Consider the following 26,395-nt stretch of genomic DNA (forward strand, 5'->3'; position numbering starts at 1 on the left):
ACAACCCACAAAGACCAACAAAACAGACAGGGACACAAAATGAACACTTATTGTTTAAAACCAGTCTGACCGAGCTGAGACAAAAAAGTCTGTGGTGCTTCGGTACACCCTGAAGTGATTCTGAGGTGACGAGGCAGATTGAGTTTCACAGGTGTACCTGCAGGGGATGATATACCGGGAAATGTATGAACATAAGGGCCGTGCACATATATTTAGGAACCTGCTACTGTTGGAAAATATTAAACTGGAGAGGACTCTGGGGAGTTATGGAAGCTTCAGGTATTCACTGTTATAAAGGACACAGCATGTTATATTAGCAACAATGGGAAACAGGTGACTCAAGGCTCCTAGATTTATCCCTGTGGCTGAGGGTCAGACTAAAGTTACAGCAAGCTGCTTCACTTGCTTTGGTTTTGAGGCAAAGTTATCAATAACAATGAGTTAAGTTAGATTAATCAATAAGTTAACATACACTTTATGTACTGACATGTAAAGCCCTTAAGTGAAAGTTGTGATATTGGCTCATACATGTTAATAAAACTGTATCTCCTGAGCCTCCAGGGTCTCCTTCACTACTTGTTTTGAGTGTCAATAATGTTATTCTGTTGTTTCTGCTAAACCAGACATTTTTATGCACCTTTTCACATTGTCCACAAGTTGGCCCTGTAAGAAGAGAAGGTAAAGATTTGTTTTAAAAATGTATTTCTATCAGCTTCCATGGCAGTTATAAAGAGATTAGAGATGTGTTTGATTAATTGACTAAATGACTAAAACATCTTTTTTGAATGTGTGATGCCAGTTAACTGGGCAACCACCTGCCACCAGCTGATACTGCAGGAAGCCTTAATGTTCTTATAAACCAACAAGGTGAAACGTAGGACAGAGCCCCAATGGACAATCTGGTAAATCAGCACAGTTTGCCAGCATTTTGATCTAGAATTTTTTTTTTTTTAAATGGTTGTATGAAGGCTGTGTTGAAATAAAGTGGGCATGTGGACGCTAACCTTAAATGAATGCAGCGTGTTTTTCTGAGCAATGCGATAAAATGTTGCTCAATTTCAAATGTCTTCTGAGTGTTTTCTTACTTTTCGACTTTAAAAAAAATATTTCTATGTAATCTGTAGTTTAATTAGTTTTTAGGGCCATCCCTACAAGAGACTTCATCATCACTGGAACTAGTATAGAAAAGCGAGTGTTTACCTTAACGTCCTCTCTATTGTTGAGGAAGACATGTTCAACTAACCCTCAAGTTTAAAGTTATTCTCATGATTTTGTTGTAAAATCAAACAAAGCGTACATCTCTTTTGCTGTCACAATGTATACTATACAGGAATTTCTCCTTAGACAGAATAAGAACAACAGAGTGAACATGCTGATTCTCACCGTCTCCGTGGTGATGTCATTGTGGGTTCCCGCCAAACGAGTTGCCTTGTCGACCACTAGGATCCCAACCAGCGAGTTGGGCTCCACCACTTTGACGTTCAGGGTCACATCCTCAGCCGGCCTCGTCATAGTTTTGTTCCAACTCAGAGATACCTGCCAATCACAGGGAGATCTGTCACTTGTACATGTGATAACCACAACAGCTCAGGCTCAGGCCAATGCAAAAGGAACTTAAAGTGCTAAAGGCTGACCTCAAGCTTCACTCTAGAAATATTAAACCAATAACTATAAACTAAATTGTGCAGGTGTTGATTTTGGAAGTCATTAATCTAATAATTCGATCTGAAGGCTTAAGGAGGGTGTCTTCAGTGTGACAACTGGCTCATCAAATGTTTTTTTTTCTCCAGGTCGACAGTGTTAGCAGTTCAGGAGTTACACTAACAAGACCCTCAGAGGATGCTGTCATGCAATATTTTAGTGAGTTCAATGCTCTTTTTCCATGTTATTTTTTTTCGCTTTGATAACCTCATACTCACAGTACTTGGAATCATGATGCCAGGTTGACCAAAGAAAAAGCATTTCCAAACAAGTGAAATAATGAATCACCTTATTTTGTAGAACTGGGGTGATGGGCACCTGAATCGCATCATTGACGATCTCTCCAGTGGGATGAACACAGTAGACAATGATACAGGCCAGAGGAGCCCAGGACACTTCTGGGACCAGAGTCAGATTAGGAGTATGAATGCCTGTCCCAGCAGAAACCACCTGACCCTTGGACTTCACCTTCAAACACAGAATATGGACGTAAGACCATTTGAAGTGAATTCTTTGATAGATGAGTATTTATGATGTTTACAAGCTGTTTCTAGTCAAGGGCATCATATTCTTTTGTACTGACTGCTTTGAAATATTACTTTATTATTTGTGTTTAACACTAGTTTTTGTATTTAAATCTGCATTCACAATTTTTTATTACCAGTAGCACCATACAAATACAAGACAAACTGAAATAAAAAAATAATTAAAATGAAAAACCAAAACAGAAAAGTCAATAAAGTCACAAAAGCATACAATAAATGTATTACTTAGTTACTGTAAGTATCTCTGGATGATAGAAGAACTGATAGCATTTTCAATTAATTTCACTTACAATAATTTAATTGGAAATATGGAAATAAAGTTGCATTGTCTGGCTAAATGATAAGTTTCTTACTATGTAGTGAAGATCAATCATTGGAAAATTCCTCTCAATTTGCAGATGGAGGGGTGAGCCAACCTAAAGAGAGTGAAAATGTAAGTGGTTGTAAGTGTGTAGTGAAAATAATTTTCTTCTTCAATAAGATCATCGTAATTATTGAAGAGGAATTTCATAAACTTTTAAGTAGATACAAGAATGAGAACATTTGACAAGAGGACACAGTAAATTGCATCATGTGACTGTGATATTTTAATTTAGGTACATCAGTTTCATCTGTAGACTGTAATCCTTCCTCTGAACAGCAATTTACAGCATGAGAAACTTTTCTTGATTGTTTCCGAGGTTTTTCACAAGTGCCATCCTCCAAGGCCGAAAAATGAAGTTAACAATAAAGTGCCAAAAGCTGCAGTTCCTCCACTGACCACCTGAAGCTGACTCAGTTTACAACGTACAGCGTTTCATTGTTTTGTCAGAACTGGATACGTGAACTAGTTGTGGGGCGGTCGAATACATCGTCATGTGGCGCGATAAGCTGGCTTTGTTTACTTTTGTATCTTGTAAGCCTCCTTGGATTGTGCTACATTCGTTAACTGTTTGCCTGTAAATCAGGCTCTTCTGATGGCAGTGCTTCGAAGAAAAGGAAAGCCATCTCTATGGAAGTGAAATTAGATATAATATAACTCTTAAGTTAAAAAAAACAGTGCAAAATACTTTGTTATATTCTTGTTAAATGACTCAAACACGCATGAATGTCATTGGTATTCATGACTTTTCTGAAGAAGTGATCGATATCGTGATGCACGTAACGGCTTTGTTTACATTTTCACCAGAGTTCTGACTCGCGGCAAAAATCAACTTACGCTGATCCGTAGAAACGGAACTCCGACGTAAGTTGAAGATGCCTTGTATAGCCTGTAATAAAATCAATTTTGGTCACTGTAGCAAATGTCCTTGTTCATGGCAACTACACAGAGACTGAATGTTTATGTAGCTCACCAATTTAATTTCTAGTAAGACTTCAAATTATGCACAATTAAAGGCGAAGCCACTTTGAGTGACAGGTGGATGCCATCACAGGACAGTCCATAGCCCAGAAGCATTTGCGTGGCCCACTTCAGCTCCACTCCTGCTTCACTATTCTACTCATTTTTGGGTAAGTCAGGAGTTAGTGGGAGACACTGCCAAGATGGATCTGCCATACAGCTAATTGCTGTAGCCCACTCTGTCTCCATTGCAACCCTCCTCGAGACAACAAGCCATTGCTAGGTAACATACAATGTATCGCCAGCATATCAATGCTTCCACTGATACCAGATTTAAAACTGAGCTATACTGTGGAACAAACACATCTACCTGGAACTGATACTTGTTTGTTTTAAGCATAGCATTCATTTATACATACAAGTCCCACAATCGAGCTATAAATCCTCATGTTTACCTTTGCAGGTCTGGAGGGTTTATGAATCTGCATGTAGGTATGAAGGGAGGACGTGTATTGTCTGTAGAGCATTAAAGTGTCTTGGCTGTCCTGAAAAGAAGCCTGAAAACAACCAGCACATGAAAATCACATAAGATTTACCTGTAACAAAAATTACACCAAAAGTCTTGCAATATTATCCTACAAATTTGCATTTCAAATTTCCCAATATATGTAATTTGTGACTTACATCAATTGTGAGTACTTGTGTGTCATTGTTGATCTCAATGTGGAGGGGTATGACTCCGTCTGCAGGGACAGGAAGCTGCATTTCTTCAGATTTCATTTCTTCTGAATCCATTCCTGAAGAACCTGTATCTGATTCATCAGGCGCTGTTCCTTGCATTGCATTCGTCGTCCAAGCCCATGGAATTTTCTTGTGCTGCATCACTGACACTTCAACAGTCTTTTGTTGATCTTCAAGCGACGGTGGTTCGCCATTGTATGTAGATATTTTCAGCTACAAAGTCAAAAAAAAAACTCCTAACAATATGCTTTTCAAATTGAAAAAAATATGTTTTCACAAAGAGCACAGTGTAAAACATATTATGTTTGGCAAATATTTTTTCATATACATTATTGGGGCCTAGTGAGAAGCACATTTGCAACTATAGTCTCAACCCAACTAAAAACAGACATTAAACCAAATATAGAAATGCATTTCTAATGTGAAAAACACACTAAAGTTCAAAAAGGAATGTTGCTTTTCTCACCTTGGCAGTGAAATTTAAAGATGGCTTCAATATTCTGGGATACTCTTCAAAGGTAAGTTTATATCTTCTCTTTGCCACTGACACCTTAACTGTACTGTTGTATGTGAGACCTGAAAGATAGGAAGCATTAAAACAGGGTTGCAACTAAAGGTTACTTTAATTGTTGATTATTTTCTCAATTATTCGATTAGTTGCTTGGTCTGTAAAATGTCTGAAAGTGGTCGGTGTTTCTCAAAGCTCAAGAAACATGTCTTGTTTTATTTACAACCCAAATACACTGAAGTTTACTGTCATAGAGAAGGGATGACATTAGAAAATATCCATAGTCAAGAAGCTGGAATTAGAAAATGAAGACATTTTTTGCTTTAAAAATAATCGAAACCAATTTGATTAAGAAAATAGCTGGGGATTCATTAAGTAGATGACAACTAATCAAATAATCACAATAACTATTGCAGCGCCACAATAATTCACAAGAGTCTAGAACATACAAAATGAGCAATATATAGTTACATTTCAAATGTAGTGTGAATGAAATGCTCTACCTAATTTCTTGGCTTTAACGGGTCTTAAGTGTTGCTTCCAAGCTTTGACAATGCTAGGCATAAATTTCTGGTTACTGAATCCTGCATTCCTCAATTTTCAGCATTTAATGTAATAAATACACTGAAGCTTAAAAGCACAAGCATTAAACTGTAAAATATAAACCCTTATATATAAAATATAAATAAGTCAACAACCAAAGACACAATGGCAGTGCTGTCACTGACTCAGTTTACATTTATCCATAAAATGGAAAAATAATTACCTGTTAGGGTTTCAGTCACATGAGCTACAATCGTTACATGTTCCACGTGAACTTGGTAGAGGGCGAATTTGTGAGGACTTTGGTTCACTGGATGATAATTCGGAACTTCAAACTCGAAGCCTTCAGTACCATCAATCTAAATAAAAACAAACCTTCAGTCTTTAAGGAAGTTTTTCGTAATTAGTTAACCTGTTGGATTAGTTGATTAATTAACTTGTTGACACATAATTTTATTTGTACTGATTAAAAAAGGGGCTGCACAGTGGCCTGGTGGTTTGTCTTGCAGAAAGAAGATCTCTGGTTTGTGTCCTGGCCTTCCTGGGATCTTTCTGTGTGGAGTTTGCATGTTCTCCCTGTGCATGCGTGGGTTTTCTCCAGTTACTCCGGCTTCCTCCCACAGTCCAAAAAACCCAGCAGGGTTTCAGGAATTAATTAGTAACTCTAAATTGTCTGTGAATGTGAGTGTGATTGTTTGTCTACATGTAGCCCTGTGACAGACTGGTGACCTGTCCAAGATGTCCCCTGCCTTCACCAGAAGTCAGCTGGTGACCTCATTAGGGTAAGTGACCCTAATGAGGATTAAGCGGTGTATACACAATGGATGGATGATTGAAAAGATGGGCAAATTAGTATATCTTACATTTCGAGATCTGTAACAAGTATTATTTTCTCCTTTCCCTGTATATTTTTTTTAAAGTGCAGATGACTCAACAGTATAAACATGGTTGTTATTATCTTAATTTTTGTTGTAATCAGACTATAATCACTGTATGCAACAGTCTGATCTCAAATCACAGCAATAGAATTACAAACCTCTCTGTCTTCATAGTAAACCTCATCTATACCATGAACATGATGAATGAACGTTAGATTCATGTGTCCCTGCACAGGTTTGCCGTACAGGTACCTGAGGATGAAAACACAATCGGCAATAATTCTCAAGTTCATTCACAAATGAGATCATTAATACACAAACTGGACATGACAAAGGTCTCACTTTGCTGTGACGAAGCCCTCCAAAGGATCTTCGCAATAAATCACATCCGGCGCTTTGATCATGACCTCAAACTTTGGCAGAACTACAATCACACATACAGTGAATGGACTTGAGTTTATATTGTGTGAGAAGGAAGACGTTGTAGAAGGGACACTGGTCAACGACAACATACGCACCGTAATGAGCCACATGGAAAGTCTTGCTACTGGAGACGCCCTGTAGAACAGACACAAGAGATTAAAACCTTTTTGGTTTAAGTAACAACATGACCTTTACTCTTTATATATCTTTACTTGCATGAACAAAAAACCCTCATTCATCGTAACTGCTTTGTGACAAGTAGGAGAGAGGAATTGCCAGTATGTCTTGGTATGCTTTTGGCAAAGGTTATTATCCCCCGCCTCCACGAAGTGGAAAAGGGGGATATAGGTTTGGCCTCCGTCCATCCGTGCTTCCGTGCGTCCGTCCGTCCGTGCGTCCGTCCGTCCGAGATGAAGGGGACAGCTTTTCTTGGAAACTATTACAGCTAGGATTACGAAATTTAGTGTGTAGCTTCAGACCATGGACACCTTGATCAAGTTCGAAAATGAGACCTGTGCGATAATATTTAACAGAGTTATGGCCCTTGATCACTATTTTGGATATGGACTCATAGACATCACATGTGGCGGGGGATATTGATGACCATGTCGTCTTGTTTTATTTATACGGCACGTAGACTCCATTTGCTTCATATTATAAAATAAAACATTGGTGCGGTGTCAAGAAAAAGCATGTGAATCTCTGTGAATTTAGATATATATCCTTTATTACATTTAATCTTACCTTAAATAGCATATATTTGCTCCTATAGCAAAGATGGGAGTCTGAACCTGAACCCAGTGTGATTTGTAAGCCCGTCATCCACCCCAACCTCTTCCCATCGACTTGTTAAGCAGAACTTCAAATGTATTTGAGAACAATTTAATTGTCAATGACCATAAATTCTAGGAGACAAGGTTGAAATAAGGAGTGTGTCACTCCAAATTTTAAAATTCCTCAATTTCACAAAGCATTTTAGCACCATAACTACCTCCTCTGTCTGAGAGACATTAGGGGTTGTCTAGAAGGCACTAGAATGAAGAAGACCTACATGAGCATCCATATTATGAACAAAGTCCAAAGTAAAATTTCAGCTGTTTTTTGTAACCGTTGTCGTACTTAGATATAGGTATCAAACTCTGGTAATGGTCCACATTATGTACTTAGATTCAACAACACAAAAAACACTATCATCTTAATATGGAATTTAACTTTGTGTTGTAACATTTAAAATATCTTGGAAAATAGGCAAGAATATCCCACAACATATGTATCTGAATCATCTTTATAAGAATTCACCCAACTTCCACCAAAGTTTCACTCCAGTTTTTCTAGAGATGACTTCAAACAGTCCTTTGTAAGGCACACACTGGGTGGACTTTGTAAAGCGTGGCAGACTTACGTGGGCTCTGGCGGTGATGATCCAGTCACCCAGAGGAGGGTTGTCAGAAAGATCAAACTCTTTAGAGACGACACCAAGAACGCTATCTGCAGCCAGCCACTGCCTGATCAGATATCCCCGTGGATTCTGGATCAGGGCAGATATGGATGGACAAACAAATGAAAGGATTATTTAAACTTTGATCAATTTGTGGTTTTAAAAAAGACTGTATAATATTCTAATGCTGTGTCAGCTCAACCTTGATTCAGGCAACAGTCCTTAACTTACCCTTCAAGGAGTAAGTCAACCAGGGGAAAAAGTATATTTAATTATGTACTTAATTCTATGAACACACTGTAATTTTCTTCCTTTTTGACACCAAACAACCACTGCATTTGTTTTAGAAAAAAGAAGTCATGAGACATGAGATCATCTCACAACCCAATGGACATGTAAATGACTTTGCTAATGCCACTAGCGTTCCAAGATACAGGCTAATCATTAGCATACTTAGGCTAGTTTCGAGCACCCCTGTGCTAGTCTTTAGCATCTTAGGGCTAGTTGCAAGCATTCCCTAGAATAATTACTAGCATCCCAAGGCTATTGTCACTAGCATTCCAAGGCTAGTTTTGAGGGCGGCTGTGGATCAGGTGGTAGAGCGGGTCGTCCAATGATCAAAGGGTCCGTGGTTCGATTCCCCCTCTCGCCTAGTCACGTGCTGTTGTGTCCTTGGGCAAGACACTTAACCCACCTTGCCTCCAGTGCTCTTCACTGGTGTATGAATGCGTGTGAATGTTGGTGGTGGTCGGAGGGGCCGTAGGCGCGAATTGGCAGCCACGCTTCCGTCCCCACCAGAGTGAGAATGTATGGGTGAATGGAAGCAATTGTTGTATAAGCACTTTGAGTACTCTGATGAGTAGTAAAGCACTATATAAGAGCAAGTCCATTCATTCATACCATATTTGAGGCACTTCTTGGATTTTGATTCATAATCATGATGTTTGCTCATTGTCAAACTGACGTGTAAAGAGGCAGCATGTCTAAATGGTGTGTTTTGGATGTTTAATCATATCAAATGTGCATATACAGTACATAAACAGCGAGGTCGTACTCACTCTGATGGTTATATCCACTGAGCTGATGTGAGGCCTCCCGTCAGGGTTAACGGACACCACTCTGATCTTCACCATCTGCCCAGGCAGGTAGTTCAGCTTGTCTGTTTGGATGAAGATGGAGAAGCCTTTGAGGTCGAACCGCAGCCGCGTGGAATCTGAAAAAACTTGGACATTCCCAGCGTGACCTTCGACCTCCAGCATGAAGGAGCGTTTGTAGCCGGACTCGTCCTCATAGATCTGCAGGACACAACATGGAGAACGACGAGGAATTATACTTAACTTTGAATGACAAACTTCTGTAGCAGTAAAAGATAAATAAATTCAAGTGTGACTATTCTTTCATCAATGTAAACCTGAGGTACAAAGAATCTGTTTAAAGCTTCTCAGGTGTCTTTAAACTAAACCACGGTGCACTGAGAGCCGGGCTGTGGTCCAGACGAGAGACTTAACTGTGAATCTGCTTCACATCTGTGTGATTTTTACCCAATCGTATCAGGTTGTGCTCAGCAGTATCAGTTTACACTCCTCCTCCCTGCCTTGCTTTGAAAACAGACAACTGGTATTTGCTCTGGTTTCATTTAGCAAGACAGGACTATTCACTGTGAGAGGACAATTTAACAAACAATGCACACACAAAAGAGCAACTTTTTTTTCTTTTTTTACCAGAAATCACATGTGTAATGTCCCTAGGGTTATGAAACTGTCAGAAGTCTTTGTCGCAACTAAACGTGATGGCAAACTAACAGTCATACTTACAGGTGGGAAAGTCAGCAGTTTGGTCACACCTTTAAAAAGAGAATTTGACAGTGATATTAAACCTGTAATTAGAAGAAAATCAATCAGTAGCTTTGTTGATGCCCAACAGATGATGTACCTCCTTCAACTGTAGAAGAATTTGAGGCCAGAATCTGGTTGCCATGAACAATGCGAGCAGACACGTAGATGTCTCCGCCGATCAGGACGGTGACTGATACGGACATAGGGAGTCCAGATCGGAGGACTGTGGGAGCCAGCACCAGGTAGGAGGGCTGGCGATCAGGCCTGATAACACAAACCAGGATGAAGAACAAAGAGTCAGGTCAAATAGACTGGAGAGCAAAATTTGATGGAAATTCTTCACACTCAGACCTTCAGTGAAACTACTTTGTTAGAAATTAAATTGATTTTTTCATAGCATTGAAATTAACATGTGTCTAAAAATCAGCAACAAAAACAATGTTGTACCTATATGTTCAATATTTCTGATATAAAATCTTTTTTATTATTATTAATGAATAAATTGTGTAAAGTATATTAATGGTGCAATAAATTTATTCCTGTATTATAGTGGATTTTGTGGGAAAGAATTTTTATCCTTTTGAAAATTATTTTTATATTATTATTATTTTTAAGTGTTCTCGTATGACATACTAATTTCACGTCATTTTTCATGATTAATGTTATTTTCATGGCAGTGGCGTTGTCATCCGTCATCAGCCAATCACAAATAAAACGTGACTTCATGATATAAAAAGTCATAAACACTTTTAATAAATCTATTTACAATATTTCATTGCATTTTTTTTAATAAAACAACTTTTCATAACTATGTTTGAATGCTGTTGAATTTTTAAAATCGTGTCTCTGAGAGCGGCTCGAAACTGACAGCAGAAATAAATATAAAAGATTGATACGGTTAATTATAAAAAAAACATATCTGTATAATTATATAATTTTGACATAAATACTCATTTTATTAACAGCTTTTGTCAAATATATCATCGAATCACTTTGTGGAATTATCTAAAAAAAACTGCTAATTCTACTCCCTGTTTTATGTCGCAGTGGTGTTTTTGAAATCTTTATCTATTTTTGTAATTAAGTACATTTATAAAATTTCCTGTTTATTTTGTTTAAATCATGATACTATGAAAGCCTGAAAGTGACACTGAATAAACACATGAATAATCACATGAAGAACAAATTCTAATTAATATTTGTAAAAAAATATAACTACTTTCTAAACGACTAAATTTGAAAAATATTTCCATTTTCATTCATTTTGTGTCCACTACATTTTTGTCTTAACTTGAATTGATTCAGAAGAAAACGAGAACACAAAAAAGAACTGAAGAAAACTGATGGAGGTTGGTTTGAGAAGAAGCCACAATTGATTTGTTTAACTTTGTAAGCATTAGGTTTCACTTCCTGAAACAGATTTTACATTACAAATAAGCAGATGAGCCTTTTAAACTGTCCAGGTGAGGCTCTACTCATACACTCACATGTCTGTAGTGTTCTGGGCGGCGGTGAGAATGACGAGGCCGAAGAGTCCCCACAGCTGGAGACGCTCCATTTTCATGAACAAACGTCGTTCCACGGGGCTTCGCTCAGAGCTGGACGCAGGTGATGTCAGTGGCTGCCTTCATACCTGCAGACAGTGACCCCACCCTCCTTCTCATACAGTATCACCTGATGGACTGAACCAGTGTCAGTTTACATGAATCCCCCGACAGGCAGGTTTCATTTCTGGGTGTTTCTGCTCTGATTCAGATTCTTTACTTCAGAATAAGTGCACAGAAAAAAAAGGACAATGTAGTCAAATGTAGAAGTGCTCAGTCTTGTATTTCTAAATACAGTAATGTTTAAGCAACTTTTTTTTATTATTCTTGTTGGTGTTGGAGGTTATTTTTGACAATTTACTGTGGGATTGTAACTGATGATTATTTGCATTCTGATTCTGATTAATCAATTAATTGTCTGGCTTGTGCACATCCATAGAATCTTAACAGCAGGCTTTGTCTCCTGATGGACATCGCATAAACTATTTGTGCACAGCTGGCTAAATTCAAGCCTTTTCTAAACATTGCAATAGAAAATATATTTTTACCCTTTTCTCTAAGTTCTAAAAATCATCTATTCACATGCTGCCTTTATATTTTTACTCATTGTCAGTAAACTAAAACAAAGCTACCCTTCTTGTGTTAAGATAAAAATAATAAAGTACTATCTTATCTTAGCGTAAGATAAAATAATAACAACGTAAGATAAGATTAAAAAAGTGTTATCTTACCTTAACATACGAGGGCTAGCTTGCTAACAGCTAGCAAATGTGTACTAATTGTCATAACTAGCTACAGTAATACAGGCTAACTTTGCTGTTAACTAATGGACATTTTAATACATTTACCCACCTAATATACAATGAATGTCTTAAGGTTGTTTCCACTCAAAAAACTTCTTACACTACATTCAAAATTAACTTGTATTTTGGTTGTCACCAGGGGGCGCGCCTCGTTTTCCTTCTGCCTTTTAAAATAAGTCGCTCTTCCGGTGTGACGTAAAAAATACACAGCAGCAAGACAAGATGACAACACTACGACCGTTCACCTGCGATGATTTGTTTAAATTCAACAATATGTGAGTACAATCCTGGCTGTGTGATAATATAAGCTGTATTTAATGTTGTTTACGAGGTGTCCGGTATTTATATGTTGAATGAATCTGTACAGTTTGTTATTCGCTGTGCAGCAGCGTTAGCATGCTAACTAGTAGATTTCCACCCGGTTGCTGCTGATGGAAAGAGTGCTGTGCCAAACTCCAGTCACCAACTATATATTTTAGTGGTACTGTAAGAAGCCGTCATTTTTTCCACTCGATTCAAGCATGATGTGAACAGTAATATTTTCTGAAAACATCGGCATAATTGCATATATTTTAAAAATCATGCTTTTGTAAGCAAGCTTTCTTGCTTGCTAGCTAGCTAGCTCGCTACAACGAGTGCACAGTAGTAAAATTAACAGCTGTAATATGTAATCTGAAACTAAATCTAGTGATGTAAATCGGGCACAGGTGTGCAGAACTTGCCAGCAGAATCAATGGAAAGTGTAAATAATATTTATTTTATTTATATACTATTCATTATACTCGGTTTTCTTGCATGAATGGTCATAGGTAACGTTAACAGGGAAATTTGACATTATTAGTGATTTTCTTTTTCATACGAGGAAATTGAAAGATTAGCACCCTTTTTAAGAGTGTTCATGGCCTGGTCCGATACAGATAAGTACTGTTGCATTTAACACCTAACTCATGTTTGTGTTTTATCCAACAGAAACTTGGATCCTCTGACAGAAACTGTATCCTTGATTTTCTGTTAACATTTTTAATCTCATTTCATGTGTGTTTTATTGTCATGTCACAGTTTAAATCGACAAATATCACCCTTTGTTTCTCTGAATCTGTCATGTATATTTCCAATTTATTAGAGTCATACAGTCTAAGTCCTGCTACAAATATTTCCTTCTTAAGCCTCTTAATGTTAAGAGGTTATGTATATATATATATATATATATATATATATACATACACACACACACACACACACACACATATATAATACTTTGTAATACAAATGTGTAGTTTTCTTTAACCTTTGATCTCCAGTATGGGATCCCATTTTACCTTCAGTACCTTGCTCACTGGCCGGAGTACTTCATTGTTGCCGAGGCTCCTGGTGGTGAACTGATGGGCTACAGTAAGTCCTTCTGCTTTGTCAGATAATATTATCCTCACAAAGACAGTTCTACTTTTTATTCATACTTTAGTTCTTGTGCTTTACCACATATACACACTTTGTTAAATTTGTTAAATCCACTTGATCAGACTTACAAGCAACATATGATAAGGCTTATATTACTTACACAGTGCTTCCTATATTGAGCACTGTAATGTAGAATCCATTGGTTTTTATTTAAAATGTAGCATGCAGCATTGACCCTGAAGAACGAAAAATGTCCGTCTGTCCACGTACTTACAGCCTGGACTGGACAAGATGTGATCCTGAAAAAGGATACAGCTTAAACTTCATCACCACACGTCTCCCTGTTGTGTGTTGTTGCAATGAATGCCGTAACTCTTGTGTGACTTTAAGCTTGTGGTTGGCTTTCTTGTAGTAATGGGGAAGGCGGAAGGATCTGTGGCTCGTGAGGAGTGGCACGGTCACGTCACCGCTCTGTCGGTCGCTCCAGAGTTCAGAAGGCTCGGCCTGGCTGCCAAACTCATGGAGATGCTGGAGGAAATCTCAGAGAGGTTTGTATCTCTGTACAGTCTGCATCCAGAGTGTTATGTGTTGCTGTAGATTTTACGTAACAAAAGTTTGATAAATACAATATCGGGTTTTGATTCAAATCACTTCACTTTTCTGACTCATATTTCCAATGATCCAGCAACATTCATAGTGCAAGGCCTCTATACTGCACAAAGACTTGTAACCCGAAGAGTTTTTGAAGTTTGTGTGAAATGTAGAAGTCCCTCAGCTCTGTTTTCTTTCTGAAGAAGCAACAGATGATGAGCTGACGACTGGAGGTATTTCTTAACCATAGAATAAATATTGTGACTTTCATTGTCTCGTAGGAAGGGGGGATTCTTTGTGGATCTGTTTGTACGAGTATCCAACCAAGTGGCGGTGAACATGTACAAACGTCTGGGCTACAGCGTCTACAGGACGGTGATAGAGTATTACTCAGCTAGCAATGGAGAACCTGATGAAGACGCTTACGGTAAGATGAACTTTAGAACAAATCAGAGCCCAGAACCCACTTTATGGTTTCACAAGTAGCAGCGGGTATTTTTTTTTTTTAAAGATCCTGTTAGTTTACATAAAAGCAACAAATGTTAAAGGTTGTCTCGTATATTAAAGATGTGAGGTGAGCCCTGTCCTTCAGTCTTGGATTGTGCTACATTCGCTAACTTTTTGCCTTTCATTATGGCTCCCAAGCAACAGTCAAGACTTTTCTCATGGGAGTGCTTTGAAGAAAAGGAAAGCCATATCCATGGAAGTGAAATTAGATGTAATAAAATACTAAGAACAGAGCGAAGCACCGACGAACGTTGGTCAAGTTGTAAAAACAGTGCAATGTATTGTAGCGACCCTCTGTGATGAATCAGGGAGACTTTGCCGTTCTCTGGCCGTTTAATGAACCTTCACACAGGCTACTACGACTACTACTCACTCAGCACGCACACTACTGTTAACCATGAGCCAATCAGAGGTGAGCTAACTAAACATGGTATGTTCACTGACATCAGTCCATTACAATATTATTTTCTTATAAACTGACTCGTACATGAATTAAAGTCATTGGTATTCATGACTTTTCCAAAGAGCTGATCAATATTATGATGCACGTAACGGTTTTGTTTACATTTTCGCCGGAGTCCTGACTTGTGCCCAAAATCGACTTAAGTTGAGCCATAGGGATGGGACTCTGACGTAAGTCGAGGACCCCCTGTATTGTTGGGCAGTATTCTATCGAGTGCTGTGCAGACATCGTTGAGATTTTTTGATTAGCATTACCTCACAACACTCTGCAGACATTTCAGAAAGGAGAAATGTTGTGACTCTCCATGCATTTATTTAACATTATTCATTCTAAAAGACCAACCCGACAGCATTCAGTGAGAGAACCGCTAAACCAGACCTGTAGTTTTCATTCTGAATGCCGAAGCGCAGACTTGTATCTGAGCACATGAGGATGCACTGATTCTGCAGTAACAACTAGCCATGCTCTCTCAACTGTGCATGTAGCCGTTACTATGATTATAGCTATGAAGTGTTCGTTTTTAATGGTAGACTACATGGAGTGGGGGCAGTGATGGTCTCATCTTTCTGACTGAGCATTAAACTGAAGCTACTGTATAGTAACTGTAGAAGAATAGTAGATACATAGTCTCTGCACTTTTTCTTTTTTGAGTTGACAAGTTAAGAGTTTTATATTAAACACAACCAGAGGAGGAGCAGCTGATGAAGCAGAAACGAGACTAGGAAAACTCATAAGTTTCTCGTGTCTTCCTGCAGATATGAGGAAAGCTCTGTCCAGAGACACGGAAAAGAAGTCGATCATCCCACTGCCACATCCCGTCAGACCAGAAGACATCGAATAACAGTAGACTGTGGCTCTCTGCTCCCTTTATCCTGATCATCAGCTGTAATGTTGTGATTTCAGGTCCTGTTCAGTGACTTTGTACATAGTTAAACTATCAAACAGGCTGCTTACCCCATTCTCAGTGCTTATTAGTCAGAGAGCCACTGATTGTACAAAATGATGAATTGGAAAGTTTAATCTCCTGTATATTCTAAATGAACATTTGCTTAAGAAAACACAACAAGTGAGTGAGTTGATGTATGTGTAATGGCACAAAAAGAAAACATACAATAAAGACTGCTCATGAGCTGGGTTTGTTGTTAAAAAAAAAATAGATAAACAGTAGAAAAATCAGAGAGACTGTCCAGTTCCCTCGTGTCCCTGAACGAGGAGCCTAATCTTTGTCTTCCTCACTGCTCCTACTCTCCTTCTTCTTCTCTCCATCATCATCATCATCATCATCACTCTCACTGCTGCTGCTGCTACTACTGCTGCTGCTGCTGCCATCGTCATCTCGGTCGTCGTATGTTCCTTCCTGTTCTGTCTCAGTCACAGTGTTTCTGCTGGACTCGTTCTCTGGCTGGCTCTCAGGAGCAGCTGCAGGTTCTTCAGAGGACGGCGATGTCTCTTCAGCCGTTGCATCTTTTTCTGGGAGAGTCTCGCTCTCCTCGGTCATCTGCTGCCTCTTCCACATCTTGGCCATTGCAAGCAGTTTGAGGTTGGGCTGGTTAGCGGCATCTTCTGGAAAGATGTAGTCATAGTACTCCTCCCAGCCTGCATCCGACTGAAATCAAAGAGAGGGACTGGGATGAACACCTGATGCACAAGGATTATGTTTGTTGCCCCAATGTCAGTGCCCGTCAAAATTTCCCAAAGCACAAGCTGATATATTGAAATGTTCTTCTGGTTTTGGCCAACTGACAGTTTTTTTTTAGAACTTAAGTCCTAATTAGAGAAAGAATTGCTTAAAAAAAAAATCAACTCAATTTATTCCCCATCACATTAATTCCACACTAAGACTTTATACTTTTATCATCTTTTATTTTGATCTTCTACATAAATTCATTGGTGCTTGGTGGGTTCTGCTGCTGTCCTCTTCAAGATTATTATTTATATAAAAGACAACACAATATAGAAATCTAATATCAAATGCCTGTTTACAATCCAAAACCTAAAAAAGTCCAGATTTAAGAAATTCAGAAAACTAAAATTGTCTTGAATCCATCAAATATTTAGAAATTTTGGAAAAAATTATCTGAAAATTAAGAAATGGCAGCCCCTTATTTAAACTAACTGAGTGATATAGTGCCATAAAAGAAAATAAAACAACTGGTGAGGAAAAAAACCAGGCTGCAGATTTCACTCCAGTTTGCTGGATGACATTCAGTTCTTACCCCGTCCTCAGCTGTCAGCTTCCTCCTCTTCTTCACCTTCTCCGGCAGCAGCTTCCTGACTCGTTCTCTGGTGGAATCGGAGCCAAACTCCTTCTCAAAGTCCCTCCAGGACTCGAGCAGCATCAGCCGCTCCTCCTTCTCCTCGCAGTTCCTCATGCTTTTGTTGGCCTCTTCGTAGATCTGTCGGCACTTCTGCAGCCGGTCGGGGCCGTCGATCGACAGCTCAAACTTGGCGTAGCTGATCCAAACCTGCATGAACAGACGAAGGTAAGCCCAGGCTTCTTTTTGCGTATCTCTGTATGTTAAGTGTTCTTGTGTGAAAGGCACAGAAAAATGTTAAATTAATAATTATAACCGCAATAATTCCTGGCCTAAATACTTAAATGCCTTGCATTTAGCAAAGATTAATGGATAAATAAGACCTGAGGAAATAATTTATTCATTAAGTCTCACATTAATAGCAGAATATGGATCAGATTCACACAGATTGCAATCAGAAAAGCTGGAGAGCAGTTCTCACCTTGACGTGTTGAGTGCGCTGCAGCAGCCTTTTGTAAAGGTTTCTGGTGTTTCCAAACTCTTCTTGTTCGATCTCAAAGTCAATGTAGGACTTCCACAGGACCTTGGAAGATAACAAATATAAAAAAAAAATGCACCTGAAAGGTAAGAATGGTGACAGGAGAAAGAGATATTCCTAGAACAAGAAAAAACATGATCGTTTGTTCTTTTTTTGTTTAAATGCCTTTGATTTCTGCTCTACTGAGCTTCAGACATTGGTTGTTCAATATGACCCGTACGATGGAATAAGACTGAAGTAAGAAGCTGTAGAAACAAATTCTTAAATATTAATGTACATCTAAGGATATAAACAAGTCCAGGAACAACTACAATTTTTGTTTGATGTTCTGATATTTTGACGCACTACACATAATGAAAGTTAAAAACGTAAGATTATAGAGTGAGAAAAAGAAAAATAGCTAATGCCTGACAAACTGTCCGACAAATGTTGCATTTATTTACAATATTCTGATGTAGAGATGCTGTAGTGATAAAATAAAAATGTAGTAACATAGACTCTGTTAAGAATCCTAAGTGGAATAAAGTAAACTGATAAACTCTCCCTGCATTTGTTAGACAAGTGACATTTAGACTACAGGGAGCAGCAAAATGATCTGACTGCTCTGTAAAAATATCTACTGCTCAGAATGATTTCTCAACTACCAGAGCAGTGGGAAAATGTTTACAAACATTAAAGTTCTTTAGATTCATATATATCCATATTCTGCAGCTCTATACAAGTAGTTATAAGATCGATATCCTTCCCTATACCTCTGGCATGTCCAGACGTGGCTGTCCGATGGCGAGTTCAAAGATGGCGCGAGCTCTGTCGACGTCTCCCAGGATCGTCTCCAGTTCTGCAAACTTAATCCAGGTGGTGCAGTTTTCGGGACTAAATTCGAGATATTTCTCGTACAGCTTCCTGCAGCGGTCAAATTCTCGTAGCTGAAGCTCCAGCTCGATGTAGCCCTTCAGCAGTTTGTTCTTCGGGCATTTACCGATCGCTGTGCCCTGAGAAGAGAAACGCTGATGAGTGAGAGGATGTACGTGTCCAGTCAAAATCCATCTGCTTTATGTAATTTAGCTCTGGAAACCCATCTGTTGATGCATCTTAACTGGGCATTATTTACAGTGTTCCTTTGTTTTCCTGAAGGTATCCCTTGAAAAAGCCTTTAGCACGTTGGCCTGGTTTAGATTATTATCTGCAGATTTTTGGTGAACTGCAGTCTTCAGTCAGTCAGTGAATGTATCATCCATTTACCTTCCACCTATATTTCTGGTTTAATGTTGATCTAAATGACAGGTATATACAGCACCATTATTAAATCTCACCATGACTTTCCTGGCTCCCTGCAGGTTCTTCTGGCGGATCTCAAACTGAGCGTAGAGCAGCCAAATCTTCGCAAATGTGAACTGAAACAAAAACAAGATGGAAAGCCACAATCAGGTAACAACAGAAAAAAAGAGTTTTACTGTAATATTAATCACATTATCTTTTTTTTTCTGGATTTACTGAAGTGATGTCTTTGAAGAGTAAAAGTGTAAATTACCTTCTTGTGTGGGGTTAGATCTAGGCAGGCCTGGTAAACCTGCCTCGTTCTCTCTGGATCCTTAAAATAATAATTAAAAAAAAGGAACAGAAATGTCACAGCAGAGTTTGTTTGGTCGACTAAATGATCTGTAAACTTTTTTTATTGCATTTCCCTTTTTCGTTTGAATTGTTCTACTCGGCAACATCACAAAAATGTGGTAAAATGTAAGCGGATGATTGACTAACCTTGACCTCCAGCTCTTCGTACAAAGCGTAGTTGATCCACAGGTAAATGTACCGCCTCCAGTGTCTCTTCTCCTGGATGGGGGGGATGTTGGCGATGGCTCTCTCGTAAACTTCTCTCACAGTGTCGGGGTCAGCGTCGCTCTCCACCAGGCGAAGGTAATCAAACCAGGCATCGTAATTGTGTGGGTTTGCCTGGATGAATATGAGAAAGATACAATTTGAATCAATTACATTTGAAGATTTTTAGTTGGCGTTTGCCACCACTTAAACATCCCCCTCTAATCCCCAGAACACTCTATATCGCTGCCAGTATGCCTTTTTGTTGGTTCTAATGATACCTACAGAAAATTCTGTAAAATTTTAACTACACTGAGGTCTCTTCAGCGATTTTGCTGTGTTCAGTAGTCTTATGATTTTGTGGTGAATAATCGTTGTCATCTCAGTATAGATCAAAATTAACATGATTATTGTTTTGGCCATAATTGCGCAGCCCTAAGCGATGTAATTTTATCTGTGTGTGACATGCTAGTACAAAGAAAAAGATACTAAAATCTCTAAATATTTCCCCCTTTGACCTAGTTTTGATTTTGAATATTAACAACCAGTGACGATGTTCTTTCCAATATAAAGGCGAGACAAGAGGAATGACAATCTATAATGCCAGAAATCTAGTTATGACAGATTTATCAGAGTCGGTAGATACATTGGCAGACATATAAAAGTAATTGCTATGAAACTGTGATGATTACAGTTGTACTCGCAGCATTTCAGCGTACCTTAACATATAGTGTGATTTTCTCTTTGAATTTAAAGTTATGATAAAATGATTAACTTTCAGTCACGTTTGCAGTCCATACTTGTCACTGTCATTGTAAATTCATATGAATCTGGGAAAAGGAACCATTCATTCCAACTTTCCACACACTTCAAGGCTCAACTATTCCACAGCAGATACCTTTACTTCCTCTTCGTACTGGAACCTTCGTTTGCTGACGATGACGTCCTCAATTCCTCTCCGGTCTCCAAACTTCTTCTCAAACATCGTGTAGTTCTTGAAGAGCTCCTGCGCCTGATGTTTAGGAATTCGGTCCAAAGCGTACTTATAGATCACTCGAACGCGCTCAAACTGTGAAAGGACAGAAGGATAAGTACCGGCCAAAAGATAACCCAGCAGATTTAATTCAGTTTGGTCTAGGAACAAAAATATCAATAGGTGTAAGAGCTCTCTGGCTACTAATTTAAAATTATACAAGAAAAAGTTGTTTTGAAGTCTCACCTCCTTCTGTGTCTCCTCAAACCTGGCAAAGGCCACAAAGAGATTTTCGTCCACATGTTCCTCTCCGAAGAACTCCACTGACCTCTCATACACCTTCCTGCTGTGAGCGATGTAACCGTGCTTCTCTTCAAAGCGAGCATATTTAATCCAGTTCTTCACTTCAGGGTGGACGATGACAAGTACAGAGGAGTCAAGGAGCTTTGACGTGACAAATATTAGCACAAAAGCTGCAATCAACAAATGTTAGCCACTCATAGATTGTATACTATGTTTGTTTGAGTTTCGTTGCTGCTGGCCTATAACTTGTGATACACATGAAATCATGGAGTTTGAATTTGGCCTTACAGTGTTTAGTGTAGCAGTAAATATTGCTCCTCTATGTGGATAAACACAATAACAGCAGAAGGATATATCGCTCATAAATAGTGCGGGCTTTGTCCACTTCCTTGTAGCGCAGCTCAAAGTTGATGTAGGAATGCCAGGCCTGTTCTTCGGGCTCCCACTCCATCCAACGCTCAAACGCCTGCCTGCAGCCGGCAACATTCCCCAGCATCTCCTCCATGTATGTGTACTTGTACCTGTTCAAAGGACAAAGGGTAAAACTTCAAACTCTGTCGTGAACTGTTGAGGAATAAAGAACAAAAATAAATGCAACCAACTACATTCAATAAATAAATAATTAAAGCTTTAATTTAGGAATCTAGTTAAACCTGCAATTTACAATGGGAACACTATTCTAGCACATTGATTATTTAAAAAATGTGACCTCTGACAGGAAGCCATTCACGGCCACATTAGTCTTTGTCATTATGCCCATTGCTAGCTGAGCCTTCACAATGCTCTCTGCTTGCTAGTACCGAACCGCCTGTGGTCTTAAACAGTACGAGGATCCACAATGTACAACCCATTTCTGACATGCATGCCCCTCGTCGTCTGTCATATCAGTGAATATTATGTAGCACCTATTAAAAACAGAGTTTACAAAGGGCTTACAAATATGTTTTACAAATATGTTTTTTAACAGTTAAATTATTAATGTCAATTAACATCCATATTTTACAACATAAAATACAGTAGACAAAACTGAGTTTACAAATCTACACGTTTTACTGATAATTTTTTGTTACACTATTTGGTGCATAAGAATTTTTTAACTCATGTTTTTACTTAATTTTTTTTTTAAAAAGGAGCATCCAGTCACACTTCTATTGTTTTTTTACATGTCTCAGATTGGAAGCGCGTATCAGGAAGTCATTAAAATAAGTCATACCAGAACTGATTGACTCGTGGGAGGATGGTGATGGCTCTGTCCCAGATGTTGCGGGCGTGGTTCACCTGGCGGCTCTTCATCTCCATCTCGGCATACTTCAGCCACAGAGTGATGTTGCGGTGATCGACGTCCAGTGCTCGCTCGTAAATGGAACGAGCCCTGAAACCCGAAGAACCAGTGAGGAGGAAAAACTGGACAACAAGAATAGAAAGCAACTAGCTGTTTTGTCCAGCACAAACTCAAGGTAAACTGGGTACAAAATGCCAAAATGAGAAGATTTATTCCATATATTTCAATAATGACAACATGATTAATATGAAGATTAATCACAATATGGAGCTGTGATTCACTTTAGTGATTAGGGACACAAGTTTGTCACCAGACAGCTGTGAATTTCTAAACCTGAGAATACTACAAGCCTAAATTAGAGTTAGATATTGCAGAATAAATATCCTCATAACAGGCACAGTACCTCTGGATCTCCTTTAGGCTTTCCTCCCATTGTGCGTATTTAATCCAGTTACTGATGACAGTGCGATTCTTCCTGATGTTGTCCTCAAAGCCCTGAAAGAAAAGACAGACAACAGTTTGATCTGATGCCAAACAACTCTAGAAGTTACTTGTTTATTTGCTGAAAACAGTGTTCTTTGTTCCTCTCTATGGTAAGTTAGAAACACCAACATCTGAATGAGCATGAGAATTAGAATGTAAGTACAACCAAAGCCTCTTTATATTTTTAGGGTTAAGCATATATAGGAAAACCTCTTCAGTAAGACTGGTCTCAACACACTTCTACACTTTTAAATTTAAACATGCTACCAGTTAGGAAAACACGAGGCCAACACCTACCTTCCTCTTCTTCAGTTTGTAATCGTTCAGCTCTTCTTCATCGGTGATCTTCTGTTTAGGTGGTGGTGGCAGAAGTTCGAGCTCCCTCTCTTTGGCTTCTCTCAGCAGCTGCTCAGCAGTGATCTGAACCTCTGCGGGAGCTTTATTCTTCACCTAAAACGCAGCAGAAAGTCCTTTGTAATGAGGGTTGCTCCAATCATAAGAATTCTGTTTTATTATTTAAGTGACAATGCAGATTAATCAACATCAGCTATATCCAACTGTAGTCCCTTGGACAAATTTTCAATAAGTCAATAAGTTTCACTTAGATGTTTGTGATGGGCTGTAATTTTTATACAAAATAGACCCCAAATCAAAGGTTTTTGTTTGGCGAAACTTGCACCTTTAAACAACTAGTTTATTTAATATTCGGTTGAAGTTTATAGTAACAGCTGTAAAGTCTACACATGGGTAAAATCAAACATGAACGCTGTCTTCCTCCGACGTCTACTCCATTAAACTTTAGCGCTACTTGTTAGCATTAGCTTAGCCGCCGTCAGCTCATGGCTTTGATAATGTGTTTTGGCTGCTTACCTTCGCCACCTTCGGTATCCGTTGTTTGCCTGCCGCGGTAGATGCCATTTTGCTGGCAGTTTTGACCAAATACCACTTTACCAAACTTGCTTAAACTGTTACGACACCAACCAAAGCTGAAATGTAACGAAACGTTTCAGGTTCATCCAGCGCAAGCCACCATGACAGTACCCACAATGCCTTGCGACTTCCCATTAACCCCTAAAGTGCAGCGCCGTCCTATTGCTATGGCAACAGAGTTTGCGGTCGTTTAGAGCAGACTGCGACGAAAACTAGTAATAAGAAGACGGACATCTAACTTTTTTAAGCAACGGAAAGTAAAGCATATGGGTGTAATTGTATGATTTATTTGGAATTGATCTAATTAAGGTAAATAATTTTCATTCTAGCTACGAAATTATGTCTATTTTAGTGTTATTATTTATGCTAACGTTAGCTACATTGTCGTCGTTGCTGTTGTGGCTGACATGATTCCTTGTGTCTGCGTTAAAATCAGTCCAAGTGAAGATGAGGACTATAACTTCAGCTAGCGGCCAAAAGGAAACTATCCTTGTGAGAAGAAGCGAGTCGGCGGATGCTCAGGAGATTGGCAGCCTCATTGGCCCCTCAGCTCAGGCGGTGTTTGGAAGAGTCAATGTGATTGAGCTTCTGTAAGAAAAATATTTCTTTTTTTTTATTTTAACTGTAGACTTCAGACAGAAAGGAAATGACTAGCTTGTTAAATACAGTGTACAACAGATGTGAGTACAATATCACCCTGCAGTATCATGCCAAGTGATTTAAAATTGTAGCACCTCTGCCTTATTTCCAAGATGACAAATAGAGTCTTTTCTCTTATGAGCAATCAGACAAAAATGTTTCGAAAATCTGTGTTGAAATATACCTTGAAGTAGAAATTCAGTGTAACAATTGTGAATACACCTATGATCACTGACAAGTTAGAAAACCTCTAATCACTGAGACTAAATTGAGTCCACCTGTGATTTCCAGTTACCCTAACTGCATGAACATGTTCTTGAAATGATCAGTGAGCACCAGAACATTCTCACTTTTTGACCTTTGAGCAGTGTCTGTCTGCATGTCTTCATCATAGCTCCACATAGAAAGTAACTGTGAGAGGAACTGAAAAATCTGATTGTGAGACTTCACAAGGTTGGAAAGGTATAGAGAGACCACTGACCAACTAGAAATGAGTTGAAACACAGCTGCAGTAGTAACCAGGAGATATAGAGGGAGCCATAGTACCACTAATCAGAGTCGCAGTCACTCCTCAAATGACACCACAGACAGCGTATTACTTGTGCAATATAGCTCTGATAAACAGACTGGCAAGTGCTCCATACTTGGCTTAGTAAAAATGAGAGTTTCTGTGAGGCTCAAACAGTGTGAAACACATCTGAAAAAGTCACTCATGCTTGCTATTCAGTGCAAATCTACCAGAGTTATCCATGCCAAACAACATGGACGGAAGCCAGATGAGTACTGGGAGCACATTCTTTGGTCAGATGAGACAAAGATAAATTTGTTTGACTCAGATGGAGACCAGCATGTTTGACATGAATCTGACCAGGACTACCACAGTGAATGCACAGTCCTGACAGTGAAGCACAGCGGTGGGAGCGTGATGATATGAGGCTGCACAAGTGTAAAAGGTGTTGGGAAGATGACATTTATAGATGATGAGTGTCTGTGGATAATATACCAAGGTACCAACTGACAAGGTGACTCCCAGTCTGCAGAAGATTGACCGAAGTGCAACATTCCAGCATAATGATACAAACACGCTGCCAATATCACACAAGACGTTCTGAAGGAGAGAAAAGTGTAAACTATTAGCTGACTCACGTGGTTAAGTTGAATTGATCTCTTCAAGTAGTTTCTAACAGTTGATTTTTATGTGGTGGAAAAACACATAAAAATGCCTAATACTTCTGCACCCACTGTTCATCTGAACACTTAGTTCATCTCAAATATTTATGAAGGCAAAAATAATGACTCATAGATGACCAACAGAGATTTAGATTATTCATGCCAAGTGTGGTTTGAGACATTTGAGTTTTTATTCACACAATGAAATCACAGAACTGTGTGGGCAGGACAAGGCAAGTTTATTTGTATAGCGCAATTAATACACAAGGTAATTTAAGATGCCTTACAATGGCAATGAAATACATTCAGCACAAAACTTTAAAATTAATTTTAAAAATGATTTAAAAGTAGACATTAAGATCATACATTAAAATCATGAAATAATACATAGTTAAGCAATAACCTCTGCTTTCCTAAATTTTGCAGAGAGAAAGCCAATCTGGCCGTGACTCTGACCAATGAAAAGGACGACATCCTGGCTCATGCTTCTTTCTTCGATCACCCCATTGGAGACTTGGTGGATCAGGCTCAGTGGGAACCTTTCCTGCAGAAACACTTCAGAGCTGAAAAATGCACGGTCTGTATCTTTCATTAATTCAGATTCGACTGCAAAGAGTCGCTAGTTTTTAATTATATGTTTATCTCAACAGAACTCACCTGAGGAAAAGCTAAGACTTGATCGGTCTTTTAATTTTGAAGTAAAGCCACTTCCTAGAGCAGGTGTATTGAAGTGAGCTGACGTAAGCACGGGAGGAAACTGGTTTCTTT

General features: G+C 38.8%; 4 protein-coding genes across 7 annotated transcripts in view; 2 read left to right on the forward strand and 2 right to left on the reverse strand.

Moving 5' to 3' along the window:
• cd109 (CD109 molecule) overlaps window positions 1-11,491 on the reverse strand; it is a 32,427-nt gene extending 20,936 nt beyond the window's left edge. The window contains 15 exon segments of the mRNA XM_051937034.1: window positions 1,384-1,536; window positions 1,990-2,169; window positions 2,600-2,662; window positions 4,023-4,124; window positions 4,252-4,521; window positions 4,775-4,884; window positions 5,583-5,718; window positions 6,396-6,489; window positions 6,580-6,661; window positions 6,756-6,795; window positions 8,063-8,188; window positions 9,157-9,393; window positions 9,913-9,941; window positions 10,031-10,197; window positions 11,415-11,491. Coding sequence (XP_051792994.1) covers window positions 1,384-1,536; window positions 1,990-2,169; window positions 2,600-2,662; window positions 4,023-4,124; window positions 4,252-4,521; window positions 4,775-4,884; window positions 5,583-5,718; window positions 6,396-6,489; window positions 6,580-6,661; window positions 6,756-6,795; window positions 8,063-8,188; window positions 9,157-9,393; window positions 9,913-9,941; window positions 10,031-10,197; window positions 11,415-11,491 — 1,866 coding nt within the window.
• A 962-nt stretch (window positions 11,492-12,453) lies between these two features.
• On the forward strand, window positions 12,454-16,368 carry naa20 (N-alpha-acetyltransferase 20, NatB catalytic subunit). The gene is made up of 6 exons (XM_022194800.2): window positions 12,454-12,555; window positions 13,250-13,274; window positions 13,582-13,672; window positions 14,091-14,226; window positions 14,551-14,696; window positions 15,995-16,368. Exons 1-6 carry the CDS (start codon window positions 12,503-12,505, stop codon window positions 16,078-16,080), a joined length of 537 nt encoding a protein of 178 aa, XP_022050492.1. The 5' UTR covers window positions 12,454-12,502; the 3' UTR covers window positions 16,081-16,368.
• On the reverse strand, window positions 16,311-23,924 carry crnkl1 (crooked neck pre-mRNA splicing factor 1). Its single transcript, XM_022194799.2, has 14 exons — window positions 23,759-23,924; window positions 23,186-23,338; window positions 22,809-22,900; window positions 22,337-22,495; window positions 21,478-21,644; window positions 21,067-21,245; window positions 20,746-20,916; window positions 19,791-19,982; window positions 19,564-19,623; window positions 19,346-19,426; window positions 18,785-19,024; window positions 17,976-18,077; window positions 17,456-17,704; window positions 16,311-16,845 (listed from the first exon to the last, which is right to left on the reverse strand). Exons 1-14 carry the CDS (start codon window positions 23,804-23,806, stop codon window positions 16,456-16,458), a joined length of 2,283 nt encoding a protein of 760 aa, XP_022050491.1. The 5' UTR covers window positions 23,807-23,924; the 3' UTR covers window positions 16,311-16,455.
• Window positions 22,465-26,395, forward strand: part of cfap61 (cilia and flagella associated protein 61) — a 104,202-nt gene continuing 100,271 nt past the window's right edge. For 2 of the 4 annotated variants that reach the window (XR_007947480.1, XM_022194796.2), the window contains exons 1-3: window positions 23,987-24,127; window positions 24,255-24,408; window positions 26,054-26,204. Coding sequence is in view for 3 of the 4 variants with exons in the window: in XM_022194796.2 (XP_022050488.2) it covers window positions 24,266-24,408; window positions 26,054-26,204 (294 nt within the window). In the remaining variant the exon portion in view is untranslated. Of the gene's footprint in view, window positions 22,581-23,986; window positions 24,128-24,254; window positions 24,409-26,053; window positions 26,205-26,395 lie in introns of those variants that run through there. The other 2 variants (XM_051960659.1, XM_051960660.1) reach the window with 2 other exon arrangements.

The sequence above is a fragment of the Acanthochromis polyacanthus genome, chromosome 16 (assembly GCF_021347895.1).
Source record: "Acanthochromis polyacanthus isolate Apoly-LR-REF ecotype Palm Island chromosome 16, KAUST_Apoly_ChrSc, whole genome shotgun sequence".
NCBI classification, from domain to species: Eukaryota; Metazoa; Chordata; class Actinopteri; family Pomacentridae; genus Acanthochromis; species Acanthochromis polyacanthus.

Coding starts and splice junctions, on each gene's coding strand:
- naa20 (XM_022194800.2), top strand. CDS start 12,503: ATGACAACACTACGACCGTTCACCTGCGATGATTTGTTTAAATTCAAC. Junction 13,673..14,090: donor TGGTGAACTGATGGGCTACA/GTAAGTCCTTCT, acceptor GCTTTCTTGTAG/TAATGGGGAAGGCGGAAGGA. Junction 14,697..15,994: donor ACCTGATGAAGACGCTTACG/GTAAGATGAACT, acceptor GTCTTCCTGCAG/ATATGAGGAAAGCTCTGTCC.
- crnkl1 (XM_022194799.2), bottom strand. CDS start 23,806: ATGGCATCTACCGCGGCAGGCAAACAACGGATACCGAAGGTGGCGAAG. Junction 19,983..20,745: donor AGTACGAAGAGGAAGTAAAG/GTATCTGCTGTG, acceptor ATATTCATCCAG/GCAAACCCACACAATTACGA. Junction 18,078..18,784: donor CACGTCTGGACATGCCAGAG/GTATAGGGAAGG, acceptor TTATCTTCCAAG/GTCCTGTGGAAGTCCTACAT.